The sequence below is a fragment of the Entelurus aequoreus genome, linkage group LG24 (genome assembly GCF_033978785.1).
Source record: "Entelurus aequoreus isolate RoL-2023_Sb linkage group LG24, RoL_Eaeq_v1.1, whole genome shotgun sequence".
Lineage (NCBI taxonomy): Eukaryota > Metazoa > Chordata > Actinopteri > Syngnathiformes > Syngnathidae > Entelurus > Entelurus aequoreus.
In genome coordinates, this window is record NC_084754.1 from 37,167,814 (window position 1) to 37,185,926 (window position 18,113).

An 18,113-nucleotide genomic window follows, 5' to 3' on the forward strand; every position below is an offset into this window, starting at 1 on the left:
ACATTCAATGCGGTCCTGTGCTCCCGGGAATAACTTTTGGCGTGGAGTGTGCGAGAACCTATCATTAGCCTTAGAGATTCCTATAACCATCTCCCCCGCACTCTGCCTGTTGGGTGATCTCTCCGCAACTGATCTTGATATAAACAAAACATACCTCCTTATCAACGCATTAGGCATCGCCAAGAAAACTATTCTCATGAATTGTATAAACCTTTACAAAAATGTTTTATTAGATTATGTATTTACAGGGGTTAGTGCATGTGCCTCACAATACGAAGGTCCTGAGTAGTCCTGGGTTCAATCCCGGGCTCGGGATCTTTCTGTGTGGAGTTTGCATGTTCTCCCCGTGACTGCGTGGGTTCCCTCCGGGTACTCCGGCTTTCTCCCACCGCCAAAAACATGCACCTGGGGATAGATTGATTGGCAACAATAAAATTGGCCCTAGTGTGTGAATGTGAGTGTGAATGTTGTCTGTCTATCTGTGTTGGCCCTGTGATGAGGTGGCGACTTGTCCATGGTGTACCCCGCCTTCCGCCCGAATGCAGCTGAGATAGGCTCCAGCACCCCCCGCGACCCCAAAAAGGGACAAGCGGTAGAAAATGGATGGATGGATGGATGGAAAGAATTTCTGCTGAATCAAAACAACAACTGACAGAATTACGATCTCTTTGGGCACCGCTAATTCATTTCCTGACCTGACTCCCATGGGGGCCAGTCCTGTGGCTCTGCCCTAGGGTCTTGCTGCAAGTCGGCCAGCTGCTGGGGTAGTGACTTTGTGTGTCAGCGTGTCTGTGATCTTCTTTTAATTCTCTTTTATATATATATATATATATATATATATATATATATATATATATATATATATATATATATATATATATATATATATATATATATAATTTTTTTTAAATATATATTTTATTATTATTATAATTTTTTTATTTGTTTTTTCCCCTCCTTCAGGGGGGGGGATTTCGACAGGGCGGTTGCTGGTTGTTCCATCTCCATCGTTGGGGTCCCTGCGGGTGGGGTGGGTTGTTCCTGTGGCCCCGCGCTGGGCGGTCCTGCGGCGGCCAACTTGGGTTGGGTGGCCTGGGGCGGGCCGTGTCGTGCTCTCCGGGGGATGAGGGGTCGGCTCGTGGGGGCCCGGTTGCTGGTGGGGCGGGGGCGGTCTTCCCGTCCGGTTGCGGGGAGTCTTTGGGCCCCTCGGGCAGGGCGTCCCGCCTTTCTGCCCGTGTGGGGTGTGGTCTCTCGCTGGGTTGAGGGCTGGCTGTCCCCTGCTTCTCCCGTGCCTTGTCCTCTGTCGGGCGGCACAGTGGGCGACAATTCTATGTCGCCCACAGTGTTCCTGTCGCTGTCCGGCCTGGCTACGTGGGGCCGGTGGTCCCTTGTTCCCTGGGCGCCACACCTGCTGTTTGTGGGTTGGGCTCTCTGGGTGGATGGGGCCGTACTCTGGCTCCCACACAGACTGGGATTTAAATATATTGTACATACAAATACACATATATACTCACATACCCACCGTTATTCATACATACATACATACATACATACATACATAGGTACCTACGCTCCCACATGTATACACAAATACAGTACATATATATATGTATATGTGTGTGTGTGTGTGTGTGTGTGTGTGTGTGTGTGTGTGTGTGTGTGTGTGTGTGTGTGTGTGTGTGTGTGTGTGTGTGTGTGAAGATCAGGTAGATCACTTTGACTTGGTCATTTGAAAAATAGCTCGCCTGCTGACAAAGTGTGGGCAACCTTGATCTACACAATTCAAACACAAATGTACAGTATATCCCACACATCATCTTTATCTACAAAAAAACAATAGTAGTATTCAAAGAGAATGAAAAAAAAACATGGTGTTTGCAGGAAGAAGCAAAAGCTTATATTGTTCTGTTCCATCACTCAAATATACTGATTCTTAATCATCAGTACAATACTGTACAAAATCGCCTGATGCTTAACAAAGTATATTAACAGGAAACATATGATATGAAATCACTATGATAAACCCACTTATAATATCATTAAATGTAGTAAATACACTGTTGTCACGACTTGGTCCTTGGCGTGGATTGTTTTTCCGTGGTGCAAAGCAACTTAACTGGACATGACGTGCAGGTGAGGACATGTTTTAATATTTAAACTCAAAAGGCTCAAAAGGGTATAAACAAAAGGCGCTCACAGCAGAGGTAAAAAACTTGACTAGGAAAACAAAATGCGCGCACAATGGCGGAGAACTATGAACATTAAACAAAAACTTACGTGACAAGGAACTGTGAACATGGCATGAAGAAGCGTGATCATAAAGGGTGCAGAGCATAAATGTGGAGCATGAATGTGATGTTGCCAGGATGAACAACAGAAACAGAAAAGCTTATATAGTGACATGATCAGTGAAAACAGGTGTGTGACTCTAACCTGTGAACCAGGTGAAACTAATGGTTGCTATGGTGACAAATAAAAGTGCACAAAAAGTCCAAAACCAAATCCGAACATGACTAAAACAAAATATAATCACAGACATGACAACTGTACTCTCAATATATTTTATGTTTCCTTCTCTTTGTTGTACAAAATATTGTCTCGTATTTCTTTTAAAGTGTAATCATTGTATAACTTGCATTTCTTTTTTCAAACGATTCCACTGAATCATCCCAGAAACTGATATGCTATTGGCATACTTTTAAGAGTCATGGTGGCACATGGATGCTTTAAATTAAATTTACCCCTCAGATTGTATTTTCCATCATTATCTCTGAACATTTTGGGGATATTTGGTGGCAGGAGATTATTTCTTGCTTTGAATATTACTTACGCAGTTTAGAATTTCACCAAATTCATACATTTTGTGATTTGTGACTTTATAAAGAGTGCGTTTGCATCATGATCTCTCGTGACAATTATGATTCATTTCTGGAAATGTTGTTTTTATTTCCTGTACACCGCTCTTATTTTGTGTGTCCTGGTCAAGACACACCTGTTCCTGGTTGCCGATCATTGTGCTTTTTGCTTTGCACCTAAACATGCATAGCTTTTGCTATGTTCTTGTGCACTTCCCGGCTGCACTATTTATTTATTTTTGTCGATAAATACATTTTGCCCGCACTTTGCCTGGGGTCTCTGCATCCTGGGTTCACAACCAACATAACACCAAACGTGACACATTTTATTACCATAACATTACCACGTATAGCGGAACTATGTATAGCTAATACTAATACCAGTAATCATAAATAAGTGACTTATTAAGTACAATCTTTTCAACTAGCACCTCAAAGCTCTGTTAGAAGCTATTGTTTCCAACAGCTGGCTGGTATCCCTGCCCACACCTTGCCCATCTGTGGCCCCCACTAAACAGACTGGCAGTGCATCGGTAGATCAAAGCGGTGTGCGTGAGGAGCGCTGTCAGTCATCCTGCTGTTGTAGGTGTTCCCTGACGGATGAATGTCATGCCTATGATCTCCTCCCTCCCGGCCCGCTAACTGTTTAGAGACAGGGGTTGGCAGTAAGTATGTTGTGTTTGGAGTTTGGTTTGGTTCCAGTTGAAAATAATGAGTTGAAACTCTAAATTTTGATAAACTGCAGTTGTAAAGAGCATTGTAGGGTTATTTTTATTAGGTATTTTTGGGAAAAGCATTATACAGTTTATTAAAAAAGCAAGTTGTTAGAAAGGGAGTCCGTAAATACACTCGTCATCCAGACATGAATGCGACAATTGAACTTCCGGCAAAGAAGGAATTAGGAATTTTAAATCCAAAATGTTTGTTATGTACAAGGGGAGTAGACGGCACAGACAACAAGGGGGAGTAGTTTACCTCTATGTATTTATTATATATATTTACAATACATATAATAACGAAACAATAATATAAATAACCCGAGAATAGAGTGTGACGAATCCAAAGGGTGTGTGTGTGACTATGTGTGGAGATTAACTGTCGTGTGTTACCCGTAGTGTTGAGCGAAAGGCGAAGTTCAGGAGGGGAAAGGCTGGCTCGAATGTCCGTGAGACAGGCAGGTAGTTGGGGGGCATAGCGAGGCATCAACAGGTCCGTGTCCAGGCGAGAGGTCAAGATCCAAGAGGGGCAGCCAGAGAACCAGAGAGGAACAACAAGGAAGACGAGACGCACCTCTCCTCATGTGGAATGAAGGCAGACTGCAGGAAGGACGACAAGGAAGACACGAGACTAATCAAACACAACGGTTGAGAACACACAGAGAGAGAGAGCAAGGTTGCATTGAGCTGGATGATCGCTTACAGTGCTCAAACAGATGATTACGTTCTGGCCCGGAACGCAGGTCTGCACTAAGCCCAGGAAGATAATCAACGACAGCTGGATGATCGCTTACAGTGCTCAAACAGATGATTACGTTCTGGCCCGGAACGCAGGTCTGCACTGGCTTAAGAAGCCCAGGAAGATCATCAACGACAGGTGCGCAGAATGCTGATTGATTGCAGCTGCTTGCTGCCGCCGGAGTGACGCGTGCAGGAGATCAAAGGCCGTGGGTGTGTCCCGAGGTGTGCTCCGCGGGGCTCTTAGATTAATGCGCAGCGGCATGCGCTTGCGCCGTGACAATTTTCATTGCTAGCGAATATAATACAGCTGCTGACATTCTTTTCAGTAAGTTTTTCAACAACTTGAGAGCCATTCAGACATGAAATAATACTCTTTTGTCACCTTTACACTATTTTTGTCTTGGCTTGACGCTTCAGGTCATGTCTTGTTTGGTATTTGTTATAGGGCTATTTCTTTTTCAGCGTCGTTGACCACCATGTTTTTATGGGAATTTGAAGGTTTCTCTATGTTTTTATGCTGATTAGCCTGAACACCCGCTGTAATTATGGTTGCTTAGCCTGGACAGTTGTGTCGGCGCTAACATTGTGGTCCAGAGCTGTGTGCATTGATGTTACAGATGACCTCATTTGGGAGACCACAGAAGCATGCTGGGAAAATGAAGTTGTCATTTGCGGTGGTTTCGTAAAAAGTCGCCATAATAAAGTGATGATGTGGAAACTCTCAAGACAAGAAAGGGTGGGAAATAAGATGAAAGAGTGTATATCTTGTGTAGAGTGGTACAAACACTATTGACAAGAGAGTGATTGTTTTTTTTTAAAGAGGAATTAAATGAGTAAACGCAAATGATGAATAATTAGCAGCGTGAATAAATTGAGGCAAACAAATATAGCTCACCTGCACATGTCTGCTCTTCATAGGACAGGACAATGCATCGAGTGGTCCCCAGCGAGCCGTGTCCTGAGCTGAGGTGTCCAGAGTCCGAGCAGGTCACTTTGAGTGACCGATGCTGTAAAGTCTGCAGAGGTAAGGAGGAAGCCTCGCACACAGGTTGCGGGCTATAGACGATATCAATGACATCAATTTGGCTGACAATAGAGCTTTTGACTCTGTCGTCATATGGTGACAATGCATGTCGAACAGCTGCGCCCTCAACGCTCTGTAGAGTCCTCGCTAGCTGCAATAAATAGACTACTGTACGTTTCCTGCAGGTAACATTATCACCGGAGAACGTGGAATAGCTCTAATGCTACAATGCACACCGTAGGAGGATACATTAAAGGCCTACTGAAATGAATTTTTTTTTATTTAAACGGGGATAGCTGATCCATTCTATGTGTCATACTTGATCATTTCGCGATATTGCCATATTTTTGCTGAAAGGATTTAGTAGAGAACATCGACGATAAAGTTTGCAACTTTTGGTCGCTGATAAAAAAAGCCTTGCCTGTACCGGAAGTAGCGTGACGTCGCAGGTTGAAGGGCTCCTCACATTTCCCCATTGTTTACACCAGCAGCGAGAGCAATTCGGACCGAGAAAGCGACGATTACCCCATTAATTTGAGCGAGGATGAAAGATTCGTGGATGAGGAACGTGAGAGTGAAGGACTATAGTGCAGTGCAGGACGTATCTTTTTTCGCTCTGACCGTAGGTAAAAGGGCTCATTGGATTCCACACTTTCTCCTTTTTCTATTGTGGATCACGGATTTGTATTTTAAACCATCTCGGATATTATATCCTCTTGAAAATGAGAGTCGAGAACGGGAAATGGACATTCACAGTGACTTTTATCTCCACGACAATACATCGGTGGAACACTTTAGCTACGCAGCTAACATGATAGCATCGTGCTTAAATGCAGATGGAAACAAAAGAAATAAGCCCCTGACTGGAAGGATAGACAGCAGATCAACAATACTACTATCAGGAGACACCGAACCAAACACTGGACCTGTAACCACACGGTTAATGCTGTGCCGCCTGTCGAAGCCTAGCAATGCTGTTGCTAACGACGCCATTGAAGCTAACTTAGCTACGGGACCTCGTCAGAGCTATGATAAAAACATTATCTCTCCACCTACGCCAGTCCTCATCTGCTCATCAACACCCGTGCTCACCTGCGTTCCAGCGATTGACGGCGCGACGAAGGACTTCACCCGATCATCGATGCGGTCGGCGGCTAGCGTCGGCTAGCGTCGGATAGCGCGTCTGCTATCCTCAAAGTCCTCCTGGTTGTGTTGCTGCAGCCAGCCGCTAATACACAAATCCCACCTACAGCTTTCTTCTTTGCAGTCTTCTTTGTTCATTAAACAAATTGCAAAAGATTCACCAACACAGATGTCCAGAATACTGTGGAATTTTGCGATGAAAACAGAGCTGTTTGTATTGAGATACAATGTGTCCGAATACTTCCGCTTCAACCATTGACGTCACGCGCAAACGTCATCATACATAGACGTTTTCAAACAGAAGTTTCGCGGGAAATTAAAAATTGCACATTATAAGTTAACCCGGCCGTATTGGCATGTGTTGCAAAGTTAAGATTTCATCATTGATATATAAACTATCAGACTGCGTGGTCGGTAGTAGTGGGTTTCAGTAGGCCTTTAAGCCAGAGGTCGGCAACCCAAAACGTTGAAAGAGCCAAATTGGACCAAAAATACAAAAAACTAAACTGGAGGCGCAAAAAATGAAAAGCCGTTTATAAGTCTTACAATGAAGGCAACACATGACGTAAGTGTCTATATTAGCTATAATGTGTCGCAGGCTGAAGCAAATCTTCGTTGACAGAAATGTAATATTTATTCTACACATTTTTTACAACATTAGAAACCATCAGTAAATCAGAGGCTACTCAGAAGTCAAGTCAAGTCAAGTCAACTATATTTATATAGTACGTTTACAACAACTTTTAAATTGAACCAAAGTGCTTTTACAGGTTAAAAAAGCTTAGAGCAAAACAACAAAACAAAAAAAAAAAGCATAGAGCAAAACAACAAAACAAAAAAAAACAAAAAACAAACAAAGAACATAAACAATGAATGAGCTAAACAAGATAGTGCAAAAGCAATACAGTAAAAGGGGTCGAATAAAAAGTAAAAATTTGCAAAATTAAAATAATAATAAAAGTGCGACAAATTGAAAAATAAAACTAAAGCGAAGGGGTGTGGGGGGGACTAGAAATGGTGGCCTAGTGGGCGGACTCAGCTCAGGTCAAAGGCCAGCGAGAAGAGGTAGGTCTTAAGAAGGGTTTTGAAGACCCCCAGGCTCTGGGCTGACCTAATGTGGAGGGGAAGGCTGTTCCAGAGCTTAGGGGCGGCAACGGAAAAGGCTCTGTCCCCTCTGGTCTTTAGCCTGGATCTGGGGACCGCCAACAGCGGTTGGTCAGCTGACCTTAGGGCTCTAGACGAGGTATGATGATGCAGAAGCCCGGTCAGATATTGTGGGGCCAGACCATTTAGGGATTTAAAAACAATTAAAAGTAATTTCAAATCAATGCGGTGACGGACAGGGAGCCAGTGGAGTGAGGCCAGGACTGGGGTGGCTCGCGTTTTTTGGTGCCGGTGAGGAGACGGGCAGCTGCGTTTTGCACAAGCTGCAAACGGCGGAGTGATGCCTGATCAATGCCAGCGTACAGTGAGTTGTTGTTGTCTAGTCGGTGTGTGATGAAGGCGTGGATAGCAGTCTCCAGAAGGTGAGATAACTGTCTCCTACAAATTATTGGCTTTTAATGGCCAAAGGTATACATGTGTGTGTTCAAGTTAAAGGAAACGGCAGGCTGTCTTCTTTTAATAGATTTTTTACAATCTTTGGCAAGCTAGGTAATGTTTGCTGTGGTCTGGAACAACATGGCACACAAACAACTATCTGAAATGCAGCCAGTATTACATACAGATAATGTGTCATTAGACATGCAAAACTAAATTTTATACAAAGAGGATAAAAGTAAACTTAGACTTAGACAAACTTTAATGATCCACAAGGGAAATTGTTCCACACAGTAGCTCAGTTACTAAGGATGGAAAGGATAATGCAGGTATAAAGTAGACTAAAATGTACCGTAGTAGCAATATAAAATATAACATATATGTAATATTTACATATATTATATATGATATATACTAATATATTACATTATATTACATTATATTTTTATTTGTAATATATACAATATATAACAAATCCCGATGACCATGTACAATATTACAGTATATGTAACAGCTGCAGCAAAAGAAAAAATAAAATAAAGAGTAGATCCAGCAGAAAATATACATTATAAACAAAGAGAGTTAGCTAACATAGAAGCGGTCAGGTAATAGACAGATATCATCTATTTCTGTATCAGCTCAAATATACATACAAATGAGGCATTATGATGCAATATGTATATACAGCTAGCCTAAATAGCATGTTAGCATTGATTAGCTTGTAGTCATGCACTGACCAAATATGCCTGATTAGCACAACAACAAGTCAAAGCGCACCTTTGTGCATTCACGCACAGCATGAAACTTTTGGTGGACAAAGAAGGAGTGGAAGGTTTTACATGTAAACACACTGTTGTGTTTGTTTGTATTACCCCCCATCATTTTCCATTTGCAATCCTTTTTTAAAAATGCTCCAGGGAGCCACTAGGGGGGCAGTAAGGAGCCGCATGCGGCTCAAGAGCCGCGGGCTGCTGACCCCCGCATTAAGCCATGCGAACCGCTAAACTGGAGCTCTTGAACGGATGGGTGGATCGATACAAATATCAACAGTAATGACACCAAGTATAGTATCAGTATAAAGTCAATACTGCGGTGATTAAATCGATATTTTGATGATCACAAAATCTCTTTTGGAAATACTGTAAGTCCCAGGACACAGGAGGACTGTAAGTGCAAGAACCAAAAGGATTTAAATCAGAGGCTTGTAGTTTTTGCTTGTGTTTAGTTATTTTGGACTATTAACTTAATTTTGTCCAAAATATTGTATGTAATAAAAGGGAATAAGGACCTACACAACTTAAACATTTCTGTTACATACGGCGGGGGGTTTGGGAAGGAGACGACACAACGACAGGAATCAGTTCAATAGGTTTATTCAAACTGATGATGTACTGGGGTGTGTATGCTACTAAGAGTGTGCGTTGCGAGAAGATGTGAAGAATTAACAATGTAAAAGTTACCAGAGGGTGATGTACGTGCGTGTTGGATTAATCGTTCAGAAGTCCAGAGGGGTTAGGCAAGAAGGAAGTCCGTGGGCAAGCGAGAGGTCGGGGCTGGATAGAGTGTCCGAGCGGGGGTCGAGGATCGAGGGAAGCAGTCCAGAGTCGGTGGAGACGGAGGGAACACTGCGGGGAACACAGAGGACATAAGACACGGGCAGAGGGAAAAGCACAGAAAGCAGGCTACGAGAAGGTAAGCAGAGGGAAAAGCACAGAAAGCAGGTTACGAGGAGGGAAGCCAGAGACGGGATGCTTACTACTTGGAGTGAACTATGTTCCGGCACTGGATCTTCGGGTCCGCTGGTCTTTATGCCGTCTGCCTTCATCAGATCCAGGTGTGCTGATTGCCTACAGCCGTGCAGGCGCGTGGCCGCGATGCGGGAAGAGCGAGCAGAGGCGTGTCCCGGGGTGCTCCTTGCCGGCCTGTCTATATGTGTTGGCCCTGCGATGAGGTGGCGACTTGTCCAGGGTGTACCCCGCCTTCCGCCCGAATGCAGCTGAGATAGGCTCCAGCGCCCCCCGCGACCCCGTCATGCAAATTCACTACCTGTTGTCATATTGCAGTCGATACTCGACTGATGTCTAAGAAAGCACAGCCTGGAAGTTTAATGTGCATCATTTGAAAAGCCTAGTTGCTCAGGCAGTAAAGTGTTTATACATGTTTAGAGTGGGGAATGTCGTTTTTTAACAAAGAAAGATGTTAATGTCTCTTGTTTTCATGTTAGCATTTAAGCTAGCTAGTGCAAGCTCGTTTCTCCAGTAAATGAGCAGCAGTGTCACACCGGTCTGTTAGCTTATCAGTGTTACCAATCACGGTTTTCCATCTTTTTATTTCAAAACGGTAATATTAACCGTGGGAAGTTTTACCGTGCTTTATCATTATACTGTTTACATCCCTGACCAAAACCCATAGGGGGCGCCACAAATGTTATTTAAAATAATTTCACCTCACCCCATAGTTACTTATTTGTGATTTTCTTCAACAAAACATGTCATATTCATTAGTATTTTGAGACATCTTAGATCAAGTTCATGTCTTTCTTTGTGCAAATGGAGGTAAACAGGCAACAATTAGTTTGATTAAAAAACAAAAACAAATCTCTTTGCTGGATTGTGAGAGATTAAAGGCTAGGAACCATTGACCTTTTCATTTTAGAAGACCAGATCCTCGCCCGTGTCTGAATGTGCTCATTGTTTGCCCTCCATGTTTGATTTTCTGACAGCATAAAAATTTGAAAGCATCGAAAACATCAAGGCTAGCTGGTCTCCTCCCGAGAGTGACATTCGGTTCAAGAACAATCGCCTTTTTACAAACATTTTTCTTTTTTTTTACTGGCCTAACAAGGAAACAAATTGATGGCGGAATCCTTAACATTCTGCTCTACCATGTCTCCATTCTCCCTGTTACAAATAAAAGTCTTCTTCCTTTATCTCCTTGCAGGTCATGACTTCTGTGCCGAGGGCCACGGCTGCGTGGAGCACTCGGACTGTGTTAACCTGGAAGCCGGAGACTGCTGTGTTTGCAAGGATGGTTTCCGTCCTCTGAGAGACGACAACGCCTACTGCCAAGGTACGACCGTCTCCGGTTAGCCGCAGATAAATATCTGGATCAAGGGGTTTGCCACAAGTGTGGCACAGGCGCTCTCTCTCCCCTCCGAGGAAACAATACGGTCGGGGCCTCCCTTACGCTTGGAACAACTGATTCTGTGCCGTTTTCTGCTTTACTCTTTGACATATGTACTCAAAACCATTAATTTCTGCTTTGAAACAAACTGTACATCTGATGTTAGCTTAGCAAGTATTATTTATTCTTCTTTCAAGCTGCTCTGAAGTCTAAATTAGGGCATTGATGGCTAATAAGCTGGGAACTGCACCCTTTTTGGAATTTTACACCAGTCCTTCTCAAATAGTGATGCGATGCCAGGGGACAGGGGTATTTGACCTTGAGGAACATGTTTTTTTTGCCCTACCAAAATATTACGAAGCGTATTTCGCTCTTGGCTTCACTGTAACCATGGTGGGCGACAATGAAAGAACGGTGTGTTATTAACATTTAAGGAAACAACACACTGTTCTTTCCTTAATAACCTTGCAATGTTATGCAGAGGTGCAGTTATAACTTTTTTTAGACAGATTATACTACACCATTATGAGAGACAATAACACACACGTCATTTTTTTTTAAAGATTCTAAAGATTAAAAACACGCTTGCAAGTTGCGGCTAATGTGAGTCTCCAATGTTGCTTTCAAAGCCCTCAAAAACATCTTCAAAACCCTCCATCTGTTACGTGCGAGGGGTCGCAGCTTGCTGCGAGGTTCATTCCCCCGGGATGCAAACGGACCACTCCGGACAGGACGTGCAGGTAGGAACATAATTTATTCTCAAAAACTCGAACAAGTGCCAAAACAGAAAACAAGCCACAGGAGAAACGTGCCGATTGCACTGGACGCTAGGGCTAATACTTAGCATGCACTAGAGCAATACTCACGTAATAGAAGCTTGAAGCAAACAAAGAAGCCAGGCCGACTGACCGGCAAAGGCAGGCTTAAATAATGCCTCTGGTTAGTGCTCGGGGAACAGGTGAGCGTCCCGAACACCAATCTGAGGCAGGTGAAAATAATAAGCAACCATGGTAACTAAAACAACTCAAGGGTGCACAAAACAGGAACTGAGGGAGTCCAAAACTAACCGAAAATACCCACGGAACCTGACACCATCCATCCATCCATCCATTTTGTACCGCTTATTCCCGTCAGGGTCGCGGGGGGTGCTGCATCAATGTTTTATATATACACTGCAAGTATTTATACACATATATATATATATATATATATATATATATATATATATATATATATATATATATATATATATATATATATATATATATATATATATATATATATGTATGTATATATATATATATATGTATATATATATATATATATGTATATATATATATATATATATATATATATATATATATATATATATATATATATATATATATATATATATATATATATATATATATATATATATATATATATATATATATAAAAGCCTTCATTTCTAAGAACAAGAATAGACTGTCGAGTTTCAGATGAAAGTTCTCTTTTTCTGGCCATTTTGAGCGTTTAATTGACCCCACAAATGTGATGCTCCAGAAACTCAATCTGCTCAAAGGAAGGTCAGTTTTGTAGCTTCTGTAACGAGCTAAACTGTTTTCAGATGTGTGAACATGATTGCACAAGGGTTTTCTAATCATCAATTAGCCTTCTGAGCCAATGAGCAAACACATTGTACTGTTAGAACACTGGAGTGATAGTTCCTGGAAATGGGCCTCTATACACCTATGTAGATATTGCACCAAAAACCAGACATTTTTAGCTAGAATAGTCATTTACCACATTAGCAATGTATAGAGTGTATTTCTTTAAAGTTGAGACTAGTTTAAAGTTATCTTCATTGAAAAGTACAGTGCTTTTCCTTCAAAAATAAGGACATTTCAATGTGACCCCAAACTTTTGAACGGTAGTGTGTATGTATATATATATATATATATATATATATATATATATATATATATATATATATATATATATATATATATAACAGATACGTTCATAACAATATGTAATATGTACAATATACACACTGCAAGTATATATATAATGTAGTAAGAGACACCTTCATAACAATATGTAATATGTACAATATTTACTGTATTCCGGTCATTTTAGGCATTACAAGGACTCATTTTATTCGGCGCATTTATTTCTGTGCCCATAGAAACGCACTTCCTTCTCCCGTCAACAAACACAGGTGATTTCTAATCATGGCAGACTTTGTAATAGATAACAAAGATGACTCTTTTTGGAAGAATGAGGATTCACAACTGTGACAGTCCTAGGTCTGTCGGGTGGGTTCCATGGACCATCAAAGGAAGACATGTTGCGGCAGGTTTAGACTTTCGTTTATTTTTCAATAAAACAGAGTCTGTTGCGGATTGCTTTTCAGCACTTGCCGTTTCCTGCTCGCTCCTCCGCCTGCTTTTTAGCCGCGTCCGTCCCGCTTGCTTTTCAGCCGCGTCTGTCGTCGTCTGTCTCGGGCTCTTCTCCTCTCTCGCCTCGCGTCAGCTTCCCCCTGGCTCCTTCCAGTCAGCGAGAGGAGATTGGATCCGCGCACCTGGGCACGATTGCGGCGTCACTCCCGGCGCGCCCCACCTCGCCGCTCACTCGCAGTCCACGCCTCCTTGCCACCATCTTGGGCCGGGCCCCGGCGTGCCCTGCCTCGCTGCTCGCTCGCCGGTCCCGCCTCTCCACAACAACCTTATCAAAAAAATAAAAGTGCAGTTCCCCTTTAAACTTTTACCCTTTAAGGGGAACTGCATTTGTGGGGGCGTAGCGTCTTATAGTCTGGTGTATAGGGTGCACTAAGGGATTGTCCAAACACAAATTTTTAAAAACTTAAAGAAAGCTTTTTTCACTGCAGTGCCATCTGCTGGATATAGTGGGGCACTTTCTCCACTTTGAAAATCTTGAGTATCATCAATAGTTAAAGTGTTCTTTGGAGACATGGAATACCTAAAACTATCTGTTATTGACAGCGATGTTATTTTAGCTGCAGCAAAGCAATGCTAATTCTGGAGTAAACAATTAAAATGACTCTACCACTTGCCCTAGCAAAAAAAAAGTCGACTCGTGCTGAACTCGCGCATGTATCGCATAATCCTTTTGAGGCGGTGAGGCGGTAATCCTCTCATTATCTGTGCCCACAACACGCGCTTAGTGCTTCCCGGAAAGAATTTTAGTAGGCTGCCGTTTGTCCTCTCATTCTTGTTGATTAATTTGTGATTTAGAGCCCCTCAGCCCTGCATGCTGCCGCTTTATGTTTGTAAGCATTAGGCCTCGCTCCGCTGTGGGTGATGGTCCAGCATCCGTGAAGGGACAGATGTCTGCAGCCATGTTGTTGTGACATTCATCACGAGCACTGCCCTTCACTTGCTTTTCAGTCTCTAACATTACATTACCATAAGCATTCAATTCTCCAAATGTCTTACATGTGCCTTTTTTGGAAGAATGTGTCGCATAAAAGGTGTTCCCTAGCGTTCCTTACTAGGAAGAATTGCCCATTTTTGCTTTTGTTTTGGCTTTTTGCGACACTCGGTCCTATCTGCTACATTTGTGGTTAACTTCTTTTTACAATTGCGTGACCAATTTTTAACCATTTAACGACTATTTTGGTGGTTAACTTTTACAACCATTATAGTTCATGTTTCTACATGGTCTTCAGATTTGTTTAGCCTGCAGTAAAGGATGACCTACAGTGTGTTTGCTTTTTTAGTACACTCACTCCAAAGAAGGACAAGCATTTAAATGAGCCATATGTAATAGTGAATTATATTTATATAGCGCTTTTCTCTAGTGCAGACCTGGGCATTCTGCGGCCCGCGGGCCACATCCGGCCCTTTGTGCGTCCCTGTCCGGCCCGCGTGAGGCCAATTATAAATTACAAAATAAATTTAAAAAAGTATCTATGTCGAGTGTGCAATACAACGGTGCTGCTTTTGTTTTGAAAATCGTTATTTGTATTACTTCCGTGTGGACGTATGCGTGTGCGTGATTGTGAGCGAATGTGAACAGCTGCAATCGCAAATTACAAAATAAAGTTGAAAAAACATCTATGTCGTGCGCGCAATACAACTGTGCTGCTTTTATTTTGAAAAGTATTATTTATGGGCGTGTGTAACCTGCGAGTGAAGGTGCACATGCAGCGACAAGTGATGCACGCTTTACACCCGAGACGCTAAAAAGAGAAAAGTTGATGAGGAATGGCGTGTTTCCAACAAGACATGGACTGCCAAGCAACGTTCCCTCTAAGGTGCGCGCCTGCGCAATTGCGCACTGCTCAAGCGTCCGCTGCGCGCAGCAAATATATGCCGCGCACCAAATCAAATCCCATCTGAATTCTAAACAAAATAAACATATTTATTCTATGTAATTTTGCAATGCAACTTTGAGTGACAGTGACAACAAGCGGCCCTAACGGTGTTCGTCAACACTGTTCAATTGAACACCGTTCAATTATTGTAACGTCTATGGAGATGCTTCGAGGACAGGAATTATATCGATCACTTTATTGAGCAAAACTGTTTATATTCGGACATAACCACACCAAAAACATGAATAAAACACTTCTATCTGGAAAAACTAGTTATTTTCTGCCGTACAAACCAGGCCAAAAGCAACTTGTCATCTGTCACCAACACGCATACCACTAAGCCACTGGTGCGTTTATGGCCACACAAAAAGTCGGACAACTCAAACACCACACAAAGTTACACTATGACTCCTCAGTCATATGTGTGCTTATTTTACTGTCATTTATTATTAATGTTAATTTATTTATATTAGTCATGGAATGCTGTTACACACACTATGTTGAAGTATTACTATTATTATTATTATTATTATTTATCTTGCGGTATATATCAAAAATAATATTGAGCAAAATTTAATTGAAATATTGTGGATGTGGCCCTCCAGCAGTGCTCGGGTTGCTCATGCGGCCCCCGGTAAAAATTAATTGCCCACCCCTGCTCTAGTGACTCAAAGCGCTTTACGTAGTGAAACCCAATAGCTAAGTTACATTTAAACCAGTGTGGGTGGCACTGGGAGCAGGTGGGTAAAGTGTCTTGCCCAAGGACACGACGGAAGTGACTAGGATGGCAGAAGCGGGGATCGAACCTGGAACCCTCAAGTTGCTGGCACGGCCACGCTACCAACCGACCTATATCGCCCCAAGTAGTAATAATTTCATGTCAAGTCATTAAATGGCCCTGATATACCTGTATGTCAAAAGGCATTAATAAATCATGTTCTTTTCCAATACCTCTATAACTGATAACAGTACTTCAGCCGGGATATGCTCATTTCAAAATTAGATGTACAGCCCCGAAATATTGTTATTGTTTTAATTTCGTTGCCCCACCCTCCACCGTTTGACCAATTAGACAGTCCGTGAGTGTGTCACATTCAGGTTGCCAGTTACGCACCGCCCTCTTCGTCTGGCTACTGCCACTGGTAAAGTTACTAAACATGTCAGACCATAGTAAATCTAAAAGGCCTCGTTACCATTCTCAACTTATTCATGACAAAGCCAGGAACAAAACCAGGATTTGTATCAGGGATGCCTTTGAAAGACTGAGACGATTGAAGGCAGAGAAGATTTTTTCTTCTGACGCCAAACTTGCTAATTTCTTCCTTGATAGGTAAGTCAGGCATTTATGTTTTCTTATTACTTGTAATAAATGGAAATTGACGTTTGGTATGTAAACTATATAGTCCAATACAGTCTATGACCTTGTCTAACAAAGCTAGCATGTTCCTGTAACCAGTGCTTAGGAGCGAAGCACCATCACTTGAGTGTATGCTAGCCCACTCAATGACACATGGACATACAGGCTAAGGGGGGAAATATATGCCTTATGTTGATGTGTCATCCAACTGACAGGGAAAAGTATATTTTGGACAAATAAAACCTATGTGGATATGGGTAGTGTCAGTGCCTCTTTCCTTCTCAATATGCTGATACGCTGAGGAAATGTGTTCCAACATTAGCACGGCTATTTGCAGTTTCTGGTACTGTATGTGCATCAGGCACATATGGGGTGGTATTGTACTGTGTACTGGTACTGTTAACACGGACCACTTGTACAGGATAGGACAGAGCAGGCTGTACTTCCTGAGGAGGCTGCACTCCTTCAACATCTGTAGAAAACTCTTGTGGATGTACTACCAGTCTGTGGTTGCCAGTGTTCTGTACTACATCGTAGTGTGCTGGGGGGGCAGGGGGCAGTACATCTAAGAAGGACAGCTCCAGACTAGAGAAACTGATCAGGCGGGCCGGTTCTACGATTGGAATAAAACTGGACTCACTGGTGACGGTGGCAGAGAAGAGGACTGTGGAAAAACTAGTGAGCATCCTGGATGATGCCAGTCACCCTCTGCATAGCGTTATCAGTAGCCAGAGGAGCCTGTTCAGTGCTAGACTGCTTCATCCCAAGTGCAGGACTAATAGATTCAAAAACTCCTTTGTCCCACACGCCATTAGACTGTACAACTCCTCTCTGCAAAACCATAACAGTGCAATACTTTTTCATAACATGGTCACTACTGCCTAGTTTCTCTTATTATATTCTTATTTTACTGTTATATTTTTATTCTCATTGTTGCTTTGTATTTTTATTTTTATTGTAATATTTTTCTTTTTTTTTTTTCCATTTATACCCCCATTATTTACTTTTTAATTTTTAAATTTGATCTCAATTCTGTACACTGCTGCTGGAATTTAAATTTTCCTGAGGGAACTCTCCTGAAGGAATCAATAAAGTACTATCTATCTTTCTATCTATCTATTTGCTTGGCACAATATAATGCATTACAAGGAATGGTTTTCTACTTTGTGTATTGACTTGGTAGATGGCTATAGGATTTATGCGTAATGTGGTTTTTGTGTAACGTGGTGTCAGGGTCAAACACTGATGACATCTAATAATCAGACAATAAGCAAGGAATCATGCAGAGACCGAG

The 18,113-nt window shown here is 42.2% G+C and overlaps 1 protein-coding gene across 3 annotated transcripts in view; it reads left to right on the forward strand.

Annotated features, from left to right (window-relative positions):
- The window catches only part of nell2a (neural EGFL like 2a), a 442,132-nt gene that overhangs the window by 155,989 nt on the left and 268,030 nt on the right, over positions 1–18,113 (forward strand). For all 3 annotated transcript variants that reach the window (XM_062035926.1, XM_062035927.1, XM_062035925.1), the window contains 2 exons: positions 5,231–5,336; positions 10,959–11,087. In XM_062035926.1, coding sequence (XP_061891910.1) covers positions 5,231–5,336; positions 10,959–11,087 — 235 coding nt within the window. The remainder of the gene's footprint in view (positions 1–5,230; positions 5,337–10,958; positions 11,088–18,113) is intronic.